This window comes from Ammodytes marinus, assembly GCF_949987685.1.
Source record: "Ammodytes marinus genome assembly, chromosome: 4".
Taxonomy (NCBI): Eukaryota; Metazoa; Chordata; class Actinopteri; order Uranoscopiformes; family Ammodytidae; genus Ammodytes; species Ammodytes marinus.
Genome location: NC_137233.1, coordinates 14,776,670 through 14,793,427, shown reverse-complemented (window position 1 = coordinate 14,793,427; position 16,758 = coordinate 14,776,670). Strand labels below are relative to the sequence as shown.

At 43.9% G+C, this 16,758-nt stretch overlaps 1 protein-coding gene across 1 annotated transcript in view; it reads right to left on the bottom strand.

Annotated features, from left to right (window-relative positions):
• The window catches only part of skib (v-ski avian sarcoma viral oncogene homolog b), a 31,270-nt gene extending 16,353 nt beyond the window's left edge, over window positions 1–14,917 (bottom strand). The window contains exon 1 of the mRNA XM_080026170.1: window positions 13,685–14,917. Coding sequence (XP_079882296.1) covers window positions 13,685–14,578 — 894 coding nt within the window. The 5' untranslated portion in view covers window positions 14,579–14,917. The remainder of the gene's footprint in view (window positions 1–13,684) is intronic.
• Between the last annotated feature and the right edge of the window lie 1,841 nt (window positions 14,918–16,758).

The following is a 16,758-nucleotide window of genomic DNA, read 5'->3' as shown; positions in this document are numbered from 1 at the left end:
TATTTTTCCAAAAACCCAAAAAAAATTTAGATCCTGGAGCAAGTCTTTTTTTATGTTAAAAAATAAATCCCTTAACCTTAATACCTTCTCAAAACAATAGATAGATGTTCAATCATGTGACTCATTAATTGAATGATCTAATCTTTGGAGCTCTATAAGACCAACATCAGATCAGTTTTCATTCAGTGTCCACTCCTGCTGGGTTTAGTTGTATCGCTCAACCTGCAATATGGAGTCAGAAGGTTGTCTGATAAATCAACTCCATAATGTAGTGAGAAAACCAGCCACAGCGTGAATCAGATCTTTGCCATTTTACACATTTTTGTGAGTGAAAATCCATAGTTTACACATTCTTTTCCACCTATTTCACAAGTCCAACACAGGCGTGAGCCCCCTAAACTGCGTGGGATCGTGCAGAACCATGTCAAGCTCTATACCACAGCAAGGAAACGATTAAAAATGTATTAGAGTTGAGTGACACAGAAACCTACAAGGGCGTGCCTGCCAAACACGCTCTCATTCTTTTGCTGTCAGCACTTTTCCTCTCTTCATATACAAACTGTGTGCGAAGCGGCCGGGGGGTCTGAAGACCCAACCCCAGACTGCCGAGAGATATAGGTCAATATAACTCATTTATATAACAAACACATTGACTCTAACTCTTAAGGAGAGGGTCCACATTATACCACAAATATATCCACATACACGGACATGAAGGCTCCATAACCGTCAATTACCTAAACATCTTGAAGGGGCTAAAGGGTTAACACAATTTCAGCTGCAGCATAACAAAAGATGAAATCTCTATGGGAGGTATCAGTGCCAGACTCAGCAAAGCAACACAGAGCCCAGTGCAATGATAACCCCATTCTGGAAAACCTATAAGGCTGAGCATCCAGCCCCTCAGATGGACAAGACAGCTCCAGCTCAGGCTCTTAAAACTGGGAAAGAAACCTTCCAGCAGAACATAACTGAGACTCTCAGGAGTGTCTTCATCCCTGAAATCTCCAGGGGACTCTCGCTGGCCTCAAACCTCAGTATTTCAATGGCCTAACAACGTTTTTATTCCCATTTAAGTCAGATGTGCAAACAAAATAAAGCCACCACCTGACTTTAAGGCCGTTTTTTTGACACAAAGAGAGCAAAGAGTGAGCCTGGATCTGTAACCCAACAAAACCATTTACTGTTCGTTACTCTGTCTCTGTGGTGTGCAGGTTGCTTGGGAGAAGGTGACGCATACCCAAACAACACCAAGCCATTGAATCACCAGTGTTCACGCAGCCACATAATTCTGCACCATCTGTTGGACTCAAGGCGGATTTTCTACAAAGCATAACAAGCTGACGGCAACGCAACAACTGACACAAGACCACTGAGTCTACTGAAACACTGGAAATACCGAAAGCTCATTAAATGACAACAAAGATCTCCGAGCCCAGAATATGTCTTTATTCGCGGCAGTGTTAACAGCTTCACGGTGACGTCCTCTCCTTTGCCCTCGAACTCTGAACCAACCGTCACCTCCTTCACCTTACAAGGCAGATGCAGGATGAAAAAGAAGGCAATGAACTTCTGACCTGTCATTCAGACGGCAGAGGAAGCTTTGCAGCTCGGGGGGCAACCAGAGTCCACCATCCACTCTGTCTCTTCTCCCTTCAATGTCTCACCCTACAATCCCATAAACCCCCACTAAAAACCTCTTGCTCCCCCTTTTATGGCTTCCAGATGGTTGACAGGGCCTCCTTGCCTCTGGACTTGCCTCTCCAGTCTAGTAAAACCAGTTGACCTCGGGCAACATAAAAACTGCTATTTATGAAAAGGCCCGGAACAAAACACACAAACATCCTGCCACTGAAACAATCAAATGCCATCTCATCTCCCAAAGAGCCCATTTACAAGATGAGAGCAGAGACACCAATAGAGGTATACCCCTGTACAAGGGGGTGTGCTGTCGAGGTCCACATGTAGCGACTACACCCAGGTTGAAAAAAAAAAAATCGTATTAATTTCTGTGCAAAGTCTTTTTTTATTTGCGTGCCGTGGGTGTTAGCGCAGGACTACATTTCAATGCCTAAATTTCTCCCTGAGAAACAGAGAAGCAAAACAAACAGAGCAGTCTGCATTCAGGTCGAAGCTGAACCGCAGAACCACAGTCTGGCCTGCGGTTCACAACATACTGTTCCAGCACTGACTTCACCTAAAACAAACACTCTCAAGACCCGTCCACCTCAGCCAGCAGGCGAGGAATCTGAGAGAGGGTTTAGATTTGAACTCCATTAACAGATCTCCGTCCCCTTCTCTCTCACACTACTTTCTTCAGCTCCCTTTCTGACCGATGTTTTTCACAGAGTGCCGGCCAAACACAAATCTTTTCACCCACTTGTCACTTGTGTAGGAGTTGTTCCCTTTGACGGCATGTTCGGACTGAGTCCAAGGTTTGCGAGCGTGCAATGTCGGGTGGTAAAGACAGGTTAAAAGGCCAAAGATCGCTGCGTTTTAAATGGGCAGCCCAATCAATGGCTTTTCTTTTACTGCAAATCAATTTAAGTGATTATCTGCTCTTCCAATAACAACTTTATTCCCCCTTCTGCTCACCTCATATGCCCCTCCTTTTTTTCTTCTTCCTTTATTTGTCCTACCGGTTGGAATCTACCATTTATGTCCTGCAATTCAACCTGACCTCCAGGCAACCCCGGGCATGGCTGCCTAAGCCATTAAAGTAGCTGTGACTGGGGGTTATTAGTGTGATAAAAGTTTACTGTTCCTCCGGCCACTCTGCAAGGCTGCTGTTTAGCGCCTCTGAGGAGCAAGTCTATGGGACCTTTCACACAGCAGATTGGCCAAGAGGGCATTTGGTCAGTAGGCCAGCGCACGAAAAACACCCAAGAGTGAAATATTTAAGTCAGATCAGCCACACTGGGATAAAGGACACCAAACCGAATGTAAGAAGCACTCTGCAATCCAGCCTACATTTAAATCAGGAGAATGAATCAAACTGGAGCATCCCGTGTGTTGGCTTTTGTGGAAATATGGAGACAAGAGGGCTTAGGGGGGTGGTGGTTGTCTGCGCTATGTTTTTTCCTGTGCGGCAGAAGTTGTGGGCAGCCGAGCTAACTGCAGCCTCAGCACTTCTCTACATATTCTCCAGTTTCAAGCCAAGAGAGAGAACAAAGGCAGAGAGCTAAGCTGCTGCAGAGGTAATGAGGACAGAGGCATGCAGCACAGGAGTGTGTGCCCTCAATAACGAGTGCTGCTGCAGTCTATGATGGAGTCCTGTTGGACAGCAGGAATAAAAATCCATGCAGCATCTGCTATAGCAGCCACTCTGCCTGTAGTCTACCCACAGACAGTAACTGACTGCAACCCACCCCTTTTTACACTGCAGCTCTGTCTACCACAAAATGGAAACCACAGTGTGTGGACTGGAATTTGCTTGGAGACACATTGAGATCCATATAGCGAAACAGTAAATCTCCAATAAAACAGTTTATTGCATTCAGACGCTTCAGCAATAAATTATCTGAGTGGTGCAATGATTCTAAATGTTCAAGTCAGTTAAAATATCATTAACAAAGAAAAGAATGGTAGATGGCTAAAGGAATACATTTCAGTGTCACCAAAAAAAGTATTCAAGATGACAACAATTCATTCCCCACAGGGCAGATACTTATAATGCACTGTCAAGAAATCAAGTAAAATGTGTCAGATCAGCGGGGTTCTCACAAATGACACAAGTTTGTTTTTCTGCGAATGACGAGCACTGCGAGCTGTGGTGTGAAGTATCTCATGGCGAATGTCGCAGCAGGGAGCAGAATTGAGGAAATCCACCCAGTGTTGCTTAAGGAGAATCCCAATTAAACTTGTGTAGGTCACGCCCTTTATCCAGACAGAGTGTCTGCCAAAGTCTATGCCCAAACTCTCTAGCTCACCAGTTGGAATCAATAATGTGATTAAGAGGGGAAAAGAGTGTGAAGGGAGGAATTTTACAGCAAAAAATAAAACTTGGAGCGGACGTAGAAAAAGCTCCAAAGGGAGAAACATGTCTTTCAAGAGTTCGCTATATACCTTATATCCTTTTGTAAACCCAAACAATGCTGGGTGGTAAAAGCGCCATGACATGTTCAGCTCTGCTTTGCTGATGCATTTCATCAAATAAGAAAATGTGTAAACATCCTAGCATGTTTAAAATAAGTGACTAATTATAATAGTAATATATCTAACCGGTAGATATATGTTTTCCAATATAATTGACCCAAAATGTATTTTATTTTGAAGTCAGAGTCAGAGGCAATCTACAGAGAGGCTGTTTTGGCAGCTCTTGGCTGTAACTGTGTCAGTGCTGGTCCATGCCAGCCCCACCCCATTAAGGCCGAACCCTGCACATCATGTGTTTCCACTTTACCGATAGGGTGGAAATGACCTCAACGCAGTAAAAGATGACAGGGGTGCTAGCGCTGTTCACCAGATGTGAGCAGAGAGAGAGAGAGAGAGAGAGAGAGGAGGAGGAGCAGGAAGGGGAGAGAAAACCATTCGCCTGAAGAATTTACTGCAAACCCCTGAGGAACCCTGTGATTGAGGGTTCAAATGGAGCTCCAGAGGTTCCTGGTGTATCTCAGCGGCACATACCCTCTTGGCCTGAGCAGACACAAAAGTGCACGCAAACACACACACACACACACACACACACACACACACACACACACACACACACACACACACAGGGTCATGCGTGCACTCATACACACTTACATCCAAAAAACTGTCATTCCACTGCACCTGCTAGCAACACAAAAGCCACTTCCTCCCACTGTGTCCGGCCAAGCCCCTTTATCCCATTTAGTACAGCCTGCACCACAACAAAGGCAGAGAAATTAGGGAGCTGCGTTGATGATAGGGCGACTAATCTCTTTGGAGGGACTCATTATATCAGCAGCCTGTACAGTTCAGGAGCTGAAAGGGGTGAATTAAATATGGACATGCAGAGATGGGTGTCTTTGTGGGAGATGACTGCACCAACAATTCTCTGCTATACTGGAATAATTCATACATTCCATATGGGACAGATGCCCTGACCAGACTATCATATTTGCATTTCAGTGAAAACATTGAATTGACACAAGGTCACAAGTGAATTGATTATCTCCAAAATATCTGTTGGTTTTGTGTTTTCTTTATTTTTTAGTTGAAAACTGTCACGTTATCTTCATGTTTGTACTGTCTTGTGGAATGGGTCTCGTCTGATCATAAAAGGTCACTTGACCTAGCACTTGCTCCTTAGCGGTTGATAAAGCTGTTTGCGCCACAAGAAGAGGTGGTTAGTTTGTTTATGATGATAATCTGAAAAGCAGCTTGACGGTTATGAAGATGATGTGTGTATTAGCTGCCCCCTTGACGGCAGCCACACACTGCTTAAGACACAAGGCTTATAACAGTCCCCTCATTATAGGATAAAGGTTGGGCCTGCTCTATTTTGAGCCATGGCCGTCTGTGTCTGCGCTTGTCGACTGGCTGGAAATAAAGCCAGAGGGTTGTCAACGCCACAAACACAAGGGAGGCAGGCAGCCCTGCTGGGCAACTGTCACAGCAAGCACAGTGCGGGGCAACCCTGCAACTGTTAGACACCTGCAAAAAAAGGGGGATAAGTGGGTGGGAGGGAGAAGTGTGCTCAGCATGTGAGCAACTGTGGCCCATCTGTACGCCTGTCTTTATGAATGTAGAACCCGCTATACTGACGCATAGAGAAAGGGCAGAATTTTACAGCAAGGTGGGGCAGGCGGCTAACAAAATAGCAAGGAATTTTTAGAGATACAGCACATTCTCTTTTTCGATGAGGTAATAAACAATACTAACAAGGTCAAAGAGTGTAAAATGTCCACCTGACCAGATGATGCTGTGGCAAAGAGTGACCATGACAGATCCTGGGCGGACTGTAATACTGAATAGATAACTGTCCCCCCCATCACCGCAATAGAGTCTGCTAGGACAGCTGTGCTGAATTCATTTGATACGGGTGCCTGCTGACAATGCTGCACTGCTCTGTCTCTGCAGGGAAGCATGTGGAGCTGGTTTGAAGAGCATAAAGGGGCTTGCTGCTTTTCAACAACGCTGAATAATTGTTCTGCCCATACAACACAAAGCTCTGACCCCTACGAAAACTAAGCAAAGACAAAAATAAACCATATTGGAAGGTGGGTTCGTATCACTAAAGTACGTGCAGTATGTCAGAGAAAAGGCACAGTCCGATTTTGAGATGCAATGTCCTGGCGGCACAGATTCAGTACATGAGATGATTGGCACACAGCAACAACAGGGAGTGCCCACTCATTTGCTCATTTAGCGGCCTCTTGAAATGAGCCTGGAGAAGAAGATAGAGGATGGTTATGAGGTCATGCTGACAAAGTAGCACTACCTCTTAATTTCTTTCTATCTATCTATCTATCTATCTATCTATCTATCTATCTATCTATCTATCTATCTATCTATCTATCTATCTATCTATCTATCTATCTATCTATCTATCTATCTATCTATCTATCTATCTATCTATCTATCTATCTATCTATCTATCTATCTATCTATCTATCTATCTATCTATCTATATATCTATATATCTGTCTGTCTGTCTGTCTGTCTGTCTGTCTGTCTGTCTGTCTGTCTGTCTGTCTGTCTGTCTGTCTGTCTGTCCATCTATATACTGTATCTATCTATCTATCTATCATCTCTCAAAAAACGAGTCAATTAGCCCTGACAGTCCAGTGATACGTGTGTGGTGTATGTAGGCCAGTCTGAATACAGACTGATACAGCAAGTGCTGCTCACTACAGTGGAGGTGGAGATCTAAGTATAATGCAGTGCGAGGGGGAGTACAGTAGGAGATCTCGGTGGAGGAGAGCTGTGTCTGTGTGTGTGTGTGTCCTACAGAGTCGAGGAGGTGTCAAATGGAGGAGGTGAATGATGGTGGCGGGGCAGAGGAGGTGTCAGACAAGGAGGTCTCTGTGATGGAGAGGGGAGCTTTGCAAGGTGCTGACCTGTAGGAGAAGTGTGTGTGTGCGTGTGTGTGTGTGTGTGTGTGTGTGTGTGTGTGTGTGTGTGTGTGTGTGTGTGTGTGTGTGTGTGTGTGTGACACAGAGTGGAGGTGTTGGAGAAGGGAAAGCTGCAGCAGGAGGAGGAGGAGGAGACACTCATAGAGTCACAGTGTGGAGGTCGCAATGAAAGAGGATTGTCAGTGAATGGAGAAGGATGAGGTCTCTGTACTGTAAGAGGTCTATACAGTGTGTGTGTCTGTGCGTACACATATGTCTGTCTGTCTATCTGTCTTCTTGCACGCTTCTTTGAGCCCACCAGCTAGAGCGCATGAAGTTCTTATTTAGCACAGGAAGAGCAGCTCTGCTTAGCAACCACAGCCGCCCTCCAATCACAAGCGCACGGAGCAGACTCCGACTGTATATGAGTGTGTGGAGTCTGACAGAGGCCTCTAAATGTTGAGGTACACACACTCCCACACGCACAGACATAATAAGCAAAACAGGTTCCGGAAATGCAAACTATTTCTCCAGAATTCTGAAAAATCTGATGTCACCGGCGGACGAAGACACGTGCATACACACGCCCATCATGCGTTCTTCTGAACTCAGCAGATGATTCAAAGTTAATCTAAACCATCCTAATCCAAAGTGTTAATTATGCATATCCCAAAGAGCAAAGCAGCCGTGAAAATCCCCTAAAACATTGATTTTCCCTTTTCGGGCAGCCACACACACAGCATCCGTGTAGCAACCTTGGCGTTGCACCAGTCGCAAGGGAACCGATAGCGGCCCCCGATTGTGAACTGCTTGTTGTCTTTCGAAACAGGAGGCACAAACATGATTGGGACCGGATCGTGTCTGAAACACTGAGCAGTCTGTTTGGTTTAGCTGCGTGAGTTAATCCTTATGATAGCGTTGGAGGTGGTCGGTGGGCGGATTGTAGGCGAGAGCAGCATGCTGATTCGTCATATGGCACCAGAAGGGCCTACTTCTGCTCTGGCTGGAGCTCCATTAGCACATCTCCAATGTGGTCTAACAGTTATGTAGCATAGAGCTGCTGCAGGTCATTAAGGAGAGACAGATAGAACAATTCAACTAGATAAACATTGCAATCCTGCCGATGGCTAATGCCTCTGAAGTCTGTTTTTTGTACAATTACACTGTTGGTTCTTCCATGTAACATGCTCTCTGCAGTACATCTAATTCATGCTCTAATTACAAAATTCCAGAGGGACGAGTTATAAAATTTGAGGATGCTTTGAGTGGGCCAGAGAAGGAGGAGAAGGAGGAGTGAGTTCATGGCTGACATTCAGTCTGTCTGAGTCTATCTTGTGTTCCTGAAGACGCAGACCAGAGGAGATGACGGTTTTGATGTGTGTGCCGTGGTCTCTGTGCATTCCAGGGGTTATGTAGGATTATCAGAGTTTAACCCTCCAACCCCCCCCCCCCCCACACCCCTCTCCCCCCTCCCCCGGGCCTGACTGCAGCAGCTTAGTAGCTCAGTCGGGAGCAGATGCAGACTCCAGGATTTCCTGTCTCTGCACCAGATGGGCCCGGCTCTTAATCACAGCGCTGGAAATCAGGAGGTGATCGAGGAGGAATTGATGATGATTGTGGAATAACACTAACCCAATACGGGCATCTGTTCTGCCACAAAACGGACCGACCCACTCTGACTGGCTTGTTGACTGCAGTCACAGCCAGTTCTCATCTCATCATCACTGATCATCCTCCTCCCTCACTCTTCCAGTTATACAAGACGTGGTTCACACATCGCCACTGTGCTGGAGTGGAACGGAGACAAAACACTGTCGTCATCAGATGAAGAAAAAGTGATGGTCAATACAATATATCATGTTTAGGAATAATACTGCCAAACGTGAAAGAAGGATTTATTGTTTGCTTACAATAAATCATAACTTATTTTATGCAACTTAAACCTGCAAAATCAGTATCCTCTTAAATTGCCTTTCACAGAGAGGCTTTCCTCTACTCTTATTTTGACATGCTAACACATGCGTGTGTGTGTGTATATACAGTATGTACTGTATACTGTATATATATTTTTAGTGTGTTTTTGCATCTGTATATCTATACGTTTTTTCTTGCTATTTGACTTTGTAACCAATTACTTTCCTAAGTGCTACTGAAATAACACTAAATGTTTTTAGTGTTGCCGTTATCTTTAGAACATATAACATGGCAGAGCTGATTTAAGTAAACCATGAATGCCTTTATCTGACCGTCCACCTTCTATACAACAGTAAAGACTTTTCTCATAAACGTTGCATGTAAATATTTTCTTAAAGCAATATCATTCATACCAAACATTCGAAACCTAAATTCGAACTTTCACCAAAATAAAGGTAGCCTACTGAGTAAATTATTCAAATACTTCTTCCACCACTGCAAACATTTCACACTATCTAAATGGGGCAATTTGGTCAAAAGTATTGTGATAATAATAATAATAATGATAATAATAATAATAATAATAATAATAATAATAATAATAATAATAATGATAATAACAATAATAATAATAATAATAATAATAATAATAATAATAATAATAATAATAATAATAATAATAATAATAATAATAATAATAATAATAATAATAACAAGTATACTATTCAAATTTGATATAAAATAGGGCATGACTGCAAAAGTATTCCAAATCACTGATAAAATAATGATTGGTATTTTAATTAAACTGTATTCAAGGCATTTCATGAGGCCAAAATTAAGATAACTAATTTTTGGTAGTTTTTAAATACAACTTGAACAACAGATTCCAGGATGGAAGAATATCCTGAATATCCAATATCATATTATTGCAAAAGGATTATGCTGAAAGTCAATAAGAAATAATCACCTATAGCCCTAACTCTATCAGACATGCAGACACCACTACAGGCTCCAAACTGTCTTGGAGCACATAACAAGGAAACCAGTGACATGGCAAATTCTGGTCTCGAAGCGTGGATTTCCCACCCTGGGAGTGGCTGGAGGTTACTATCCACACAGCACCTAAAGAAACAAAGAGAAGTGGCTGCACTTCATAGCCTCTGAAAGGCCGGCTCTCAAACAAAGGAGGCGGCAGGTCTTTAGCACACATCACCCATGACAGAACCCCAGCTGACACCCTTTTAACATGGGTCACCCCTGCCAGAATGGAGGCCACAACCCCTGGGAGCTTCTGACACCCTTTGCCTTGACACGGCCAAAACACTCTGGCCAGCAGTCACTGCAAAGACGAGGTGATGGTCTCCTGGGTGGGGAGTGGGGGCTGTGAGTGTGTGTGTGTGTGTGTGTGTGTGTGTGTGTGTGTGTGTGTGTGTGTGCGCGTGCGTGCGCGCGCGTGTGTGTATTTGTCAGGTGGTGTGGGGGTGGGGGGCACTACTGGGGGGCAAACTAAAAAGATGCATTGAACTACCGAAAGCACACATTTTTATTCACCACGAGTGAGCCAAATGGGAGAGTTTCGATGTTTCTCTGGTTGTGCCGGGGTCTTAGCTGACTGGGTCATCGCTGGGCAGACAGGCCCGTCAAGGACCAGAGAGCTGCACCATGTCAGCTTTCAGTGCTTCCCAGAGGTCAGCAGACAGATGGGAATGGAAATGAGCTCATTTTAATCCGGCCCGCACAGCTGATCCAGTCATTACACTCGCCTGTTTACATGCAAACACACTCGTATAGGCCTACTCGCTACACGCTCAAAGACACCCACATACAAGGGCAGCAAGAGACAAAGCTTTCTACCTGATAACATATAGAGGTATTTTTCAATCATTAATTTTTAACATTTTCCCTTTGATGAACGCTTGGTTTGCTCCAGGTTTGAGGCTAATTCCATCCAGTGAGGAGAACAATGGGATGAGAAATGGGTATAAATTGGCGTCAGTTGAATGGCTTTAATATCCATCCATTAAGGAGGGTCTCCAGAACCCTAGTTTACTCTCCACTTAGATGATTGATCGCATTGCCCACTTTTTTTTCACAGTTAATACTCAAAAGCATTTGACTTTGGAGGGAGGAGGCTTTTTTGCAATTCTAATCCTCTTTGGTGAGGGATTTTATGCTAATCAGAAATGTTAACATTTGAATTATTACACGCAAGGTTCAACACAATGGAACAAGTCTTTGGAATAACACTCAACATTTGACTTACTAAGTTTTTTTTTCAAAAGTTTTTCTTTTTCAGCAGCATGTCAGCAAAATAAGAAGAAAGGCTAATATTTGAATTTTATTTTTTGCAGTGCATGCGTCAGCAAAATAAACATCACACAATGTTGATGTTTTATATGAATCAAGCTGCAGTTGCAGTTTGTTATCTGTCCACACTGTAGACCACTCCGTCCTTTATCAGACAGCCATCTGGCCAGTAGACTGGACACAAGCGCATGTGATTGGACGGTGTGAAAAGAATGGGGGAAGGCCGGGTCAGTGTCTGTGGGAAAAGGTCAGGGGTTATAGCCCTTTGACAACACATGTCAAGGCCTTGCGCACACACCCTGCATCTTCTGAATGAGCGAGTCTGCAGCCTCCTCTCTGCAATCTGCCCTCATCTGCACATTAGGGAAAAGAGCCTGATGACCAAATGCTGGATTTGATGCAAAACAGACACAATGGTTCTGCAGGCATCATCCCCCCTTGATCCGTCTTCTGCTTTTGAGAAGAAGCTGCATTGTTTTTGCCCCCCCCCCCCTCCAACAGACTGTTTATGTTTTACTTTCTACATTCACAGCGTATCAATAAAAAAAATCTGGAATAATAATAAAGCACTTAAATCTCTGCCCTTCAAATCTTTTCCACAAACCAAACACATGCTACGTCAGCAGTCCTCTTCTCTGCGGTTGCTTCCAAGCGCATCTGCACCAGCGGACTATAGCGCGTACAGTGGATGAGTGGGGAGTCTAGACGGATGATACAGACATAGGAGGTAACCTTCGAGGCTCTCCCTTATTAATAAAACACTCTGACATCAGGAGGGACTGGGAGGCTGGGGCAGGGTGATAACATTGAGTTTTTGTTTAACGGGTTGTATAGGCTGAGCCAAAAGCGTATAGGTCTGCGAGCCCCCAGTCTGGCCTTTCAGCAGCTTGGCCTGTCAGCCTGATGTATGGGGGGAGAGAGCGCTGGTGTTCAGCTCCCCCTAAGGACCGAGGCCTGTCTGCTAACTGGGACACGACTGACAGTGAACCACAGCAAACACAAGCACTGCCCCCTCCGCCACGCTCTCTCTCTCTCTCTCCATGATGCTCAGCCCCTGAGTATATCACACACACTGGAAGACTGTCAGCACTGTCAGGACTCACCATTTTGAGAAAATACATAACTCACTGGTGATACATCAGTGAGTTATGACTGCAGTTGGGAAGAAAATCCGCCACAGGTGCAAGAGTTTTTTTTTTTTTTTTTTACTGAACAAAGATTTTGTCAGGAGTCTGTGTCCAATTTTGAGGGAAAACAGGATATAAATCAGCCGCAGACACCTTTGTGCCGCATTCAGAACCTTTTAGCGTGAATGTTCTCAAATCGAGAACCAAAAAACAAAAGATTTAATCGACATAATCTTGTATTTTCTATCGCTGACAACCTTCCATTCTGTCTTTATTTCAGAGTCAGACATGTTTCTAAATAAGGCCAAGAACATTTTCCTGAGATAGTTTCCTGCTCAGACTGGAGCAGCACCATGGTGATGCATACAGAGATGTCCACTCATTAGCAGAGTCCCACACAACAGCTGCTCTGTGACCAAGGGACAGCCACCTCGTCTCTTGGCCCCTTTGTCCCACACTAAAACATCTCTGACCCAACGCAAGGAGTCTGGACAGCGACACAGACACACACACACACACACACACACACACACACACACACACACACACACACACACACACACACACACACACACACACACACACACACACTCATATCTTATCCAGTCACAACCCCTTCTCTATCTATCTCACTATCTCTTGCACGCACGCACACGCACACACACACACACACACACACACACACACACACACACACACACACACACACACACACACACACACACACACACACACACACACACACACACACACACACATTTCCATATCCAAAACCTCATTAAACTCTTATCCCCGTCCCCACCTCGTGGAACCATAATGGGCTCCCCTGCCCCCTCTCACACTAATAAAATATATCATCGGGACTCCCATTTATCATAATGCAGATGCCCTTGGCTAACCCTGGGAGGGTTGAGTGGGCCAGGGGCTTTTGGAGGATGGGAGGGATGCTCAGGGGTGTCAACTGATGTTCAGAGGTTTTCACTGTCACCCTTTTCTAGACATACAGTATAGGAAGCCAGTGCTGCTTTCTGGTGCAAGGGAAGAGGTGATGTGACATGTCAATTGCATTTAAACTCTGTTGGGGATGCCTGATAAGACTGGCACCACTTGGAAAGGGTTCAAACAATCAATCAGCAAAGACAGTGGCAGGCCTAATGAGATTGAAGCCTACTTCTTACAATGACTGTTAATTCATGCAGATGCTGTTGTTGGTCTGAGGCTGTTGAAATATCCACAAATACAAAAACAAAACAAAAAAACATCTCAAAGACATTACATGCTGGTCAATGACAAGGTGAAACAGAACAGACTTACCCTGCATGATGACCTGGACCGCTTGCCCGTCAGGTCATATTTTCCTTTTAACTCTTTAAGCAGCTGCTCCAGGAGACTCTTCTCCTCTTTGCCGGTGTAGTCCTGGTCCAGGAGCACATAAGCCCGCCAGTTAGCCGAGTCGAAACCCCAGTGGACAGTCCGGTTCTCGAGTCTCTTGTGACTGTGGACCACAAACTTGTGAGGTGGGAACATGAGTCTGCAGTCCATGCACTGGATGCAGGCGGCACTCGGGCCAGTGTACAGTTCCGGGACGAACAAGCCTTTACACCGACCGAAACATTCGTGGTAGACTTTGAAGCTCTTCTCGGTTCGCTCCAACTCCAGGGAGCCTAACTCCTTGTTGCAGTGAGGCGGGTAGGTGCCGCCGTAGATGAGAGCGTTGCAGAGGCGCTCAGCATCCGTCTGAGTGATGAGCCCGCAGGACGGAGCCGAGAAGGGAAGGATGCCCACCACTTTGAGGATCTCCAGCTGGTCCGCCGTGCACCGCGAGCAGTAGATGTGCAGGTCGTCGCACACAGAGTTGATTTGCTGGAGGGAGAAATCTCTCAGGACGCTGTTGAGGATCTGCGGAAGGCACAGCCGCTTCTCGCCGCCGACCACGAAGCAGGAGATGGGCTCCCGCTCCAGGACCGTCTCGCACCTCTCCGTGGAGCGGTCGGACGGGATGAAAAGTGGACCGGACATGACCGGAGGGGTCTGAGCCGGCAGGGTGAGCATCATCTCGGCGGATTTTCCATCTTTACAGAAGAGCGAGTCCTGGTGCCACCGAGCGGAGAACGCCGCCGGGCCGCCGAGAGAGCGCATGGAACTCAGATGAAACTGCTTCAGAGTTTGCTGAAGTCCGGGATGGGGCTGAAAGCTCGAGCCCTCCATGTTGTTTTCTCGGTTAGAACAGAGATTTCAAAACTTAAAATGAAAACTGAAATTGACTTATCGGATCGGGCGTCCTCAGCATCCGGCCACACGCTCAATAAAGCGCATTTCCATGTCACCGGAGAAGCTTCCCAGCGCGTCCATTCAGAAAACTGACGGCTGCTGAATTCGCGGGGGCTGTTCCCGTGAGCAGACGCAATTTAAGTCGACAACTCCGGACTCAAAAGTCCTATTATCCAACGCACGGTCACTGGGTACTTTGTTTTTTTATGCGCTCCTGCGGTTTTACACACTCCTAATGTGCGCTCGAAATATGCCTCGTCTGTACCGTCTGGCGTACTCTCAGTCTGTCTCCCCACTCACTCAATGTGTGAGTCTCTCTCTCTCTCTCTCTCTCTCTCTCTCTCTCTCTCTCTCTCTCTCCCTCTCTGTTTGTTTGTGTCTGGTTCAGTCATTGAATCCCAGCCAGGAATGTGACTGACTCCCCGGGCTGGCTCTTCCCTCAGCCAGCTGTTCCTCCCTCTGCTACATGGCAGCTGCACATTAAAAAAAGAAAAAAAATCCCTCTCAGCCGAGGGGAGGGTGGAGCTTAAGAAAATCAAGTTGATATTGGAAGATATAAAAATAAACTTTAGATGTTCAAGCCAGGCAAACCACAATTTCTAGTGTATCTTTAGGAACTTTTTTGAACATCCGAATTTAAAACGAGACGATCAAGAATGTACTGCGCGTGCATAACTAATAATATTAATAGTCAGGTATGTGGTTAAGGACTTCTTTACTTGAGCAGATATGATTTCAAGTGTGTGTACAATCACAAATAAGAATTTATTTTAACTGCAACTTTACATTTTTCTAGTTTGAAATTCATACAGGCCTACATAGGTGCAACATAATAAAGAAGGGATCCAATTATTAATAGGATTACTATTGATTCACTTCCACTTGGATATTCCAATAAACTATGCAGAGGAATAAAAAAATCCCTCTCAAAAACTGAAGTATAAATTCCATATTTGATTACCTATGCAAATAATAATACAACTAAGATAGTGAAAGGTCAACTGAGAGCGATGCATTTATTTCACATGCCCATACATCATATATTTCCCTAGCACTTCTAATTCTTTCTTTCGTTCTTATTTATTCAGCAGAAAAACCTGTGCGGATGTAACATTAAAACAAGTTTACACAGATTTGAATTAACCTTCCTTGGACTTTTACCTTGCTTTACCACTTGGGGGCGACAACGATGAACCAATGGCTGTTAGGACCATGGGAACATTTCTTTATAGGTCCATGCATGGGGCAAATGGAAACTGATGGCAGAAGCAGAAAGTCATATAGCGACACAATATAGAAAATAACTAAATAAAAATCAGTTCGATATTATCAAACGAGGGTACAATAAATTAAAGGAACTTCATTACGTAGCCTACCTGATGAAGGTCTGAAACATTACTTTTCTTAGAATAAATGTGTCAGCATAAAACGAGTGTGTGGGAGTTCATTTGGTAACACTTTACAATAAGGTGCACACAATTGTAGCAACTACTACATAGTTATGCATTACCTACTACATAGTTATTTTTTTTTAAAAGTAACTACCATGTATTTTTTTTAACTTAAAAAAAACTAAAAACCATGTAGGGTAATGCTTAAAAAAAAACTTAAAAAAATAGATGTAGTAGTTAATGCATACCAATGTAGTAGTTACTTTTAAAAAATTAAAAGAAAAATAACTTTTTTAAGTAACTACTACATAGTTATGCATTCCCTACTATAGTTTGTTTTAGTTTAGTTATTTTTAGTACAATATTTTTTTTAATTTTTTCTTTTAGGAACTATTCTATTTTTTTTTGTTTAAAAAAAACTTTTAAACTATGTAGTATGTAATGCATAACTATGTAGTAGTTACTAAATAAAGACTAGTAGTTACTAAAAAAATAAATCTATGTAGTAGGTAATGCATAACTATGTAGTAGTTAGTAAAAAAAAGATGTAGTTACTAAATAAAAACTAGTTACTAAAAAAATAAATCTATGTAGTAGGTTATCATAACTATGTAGTAGTTACTCAAAAAAATATTAAGTTACCTAAAAAAAATACTTAAAAAAAACATGTAGTAGGTAATGCATAACTATGAAGTAGTTACTAAAAAAACTAGAAAAAACTACTAG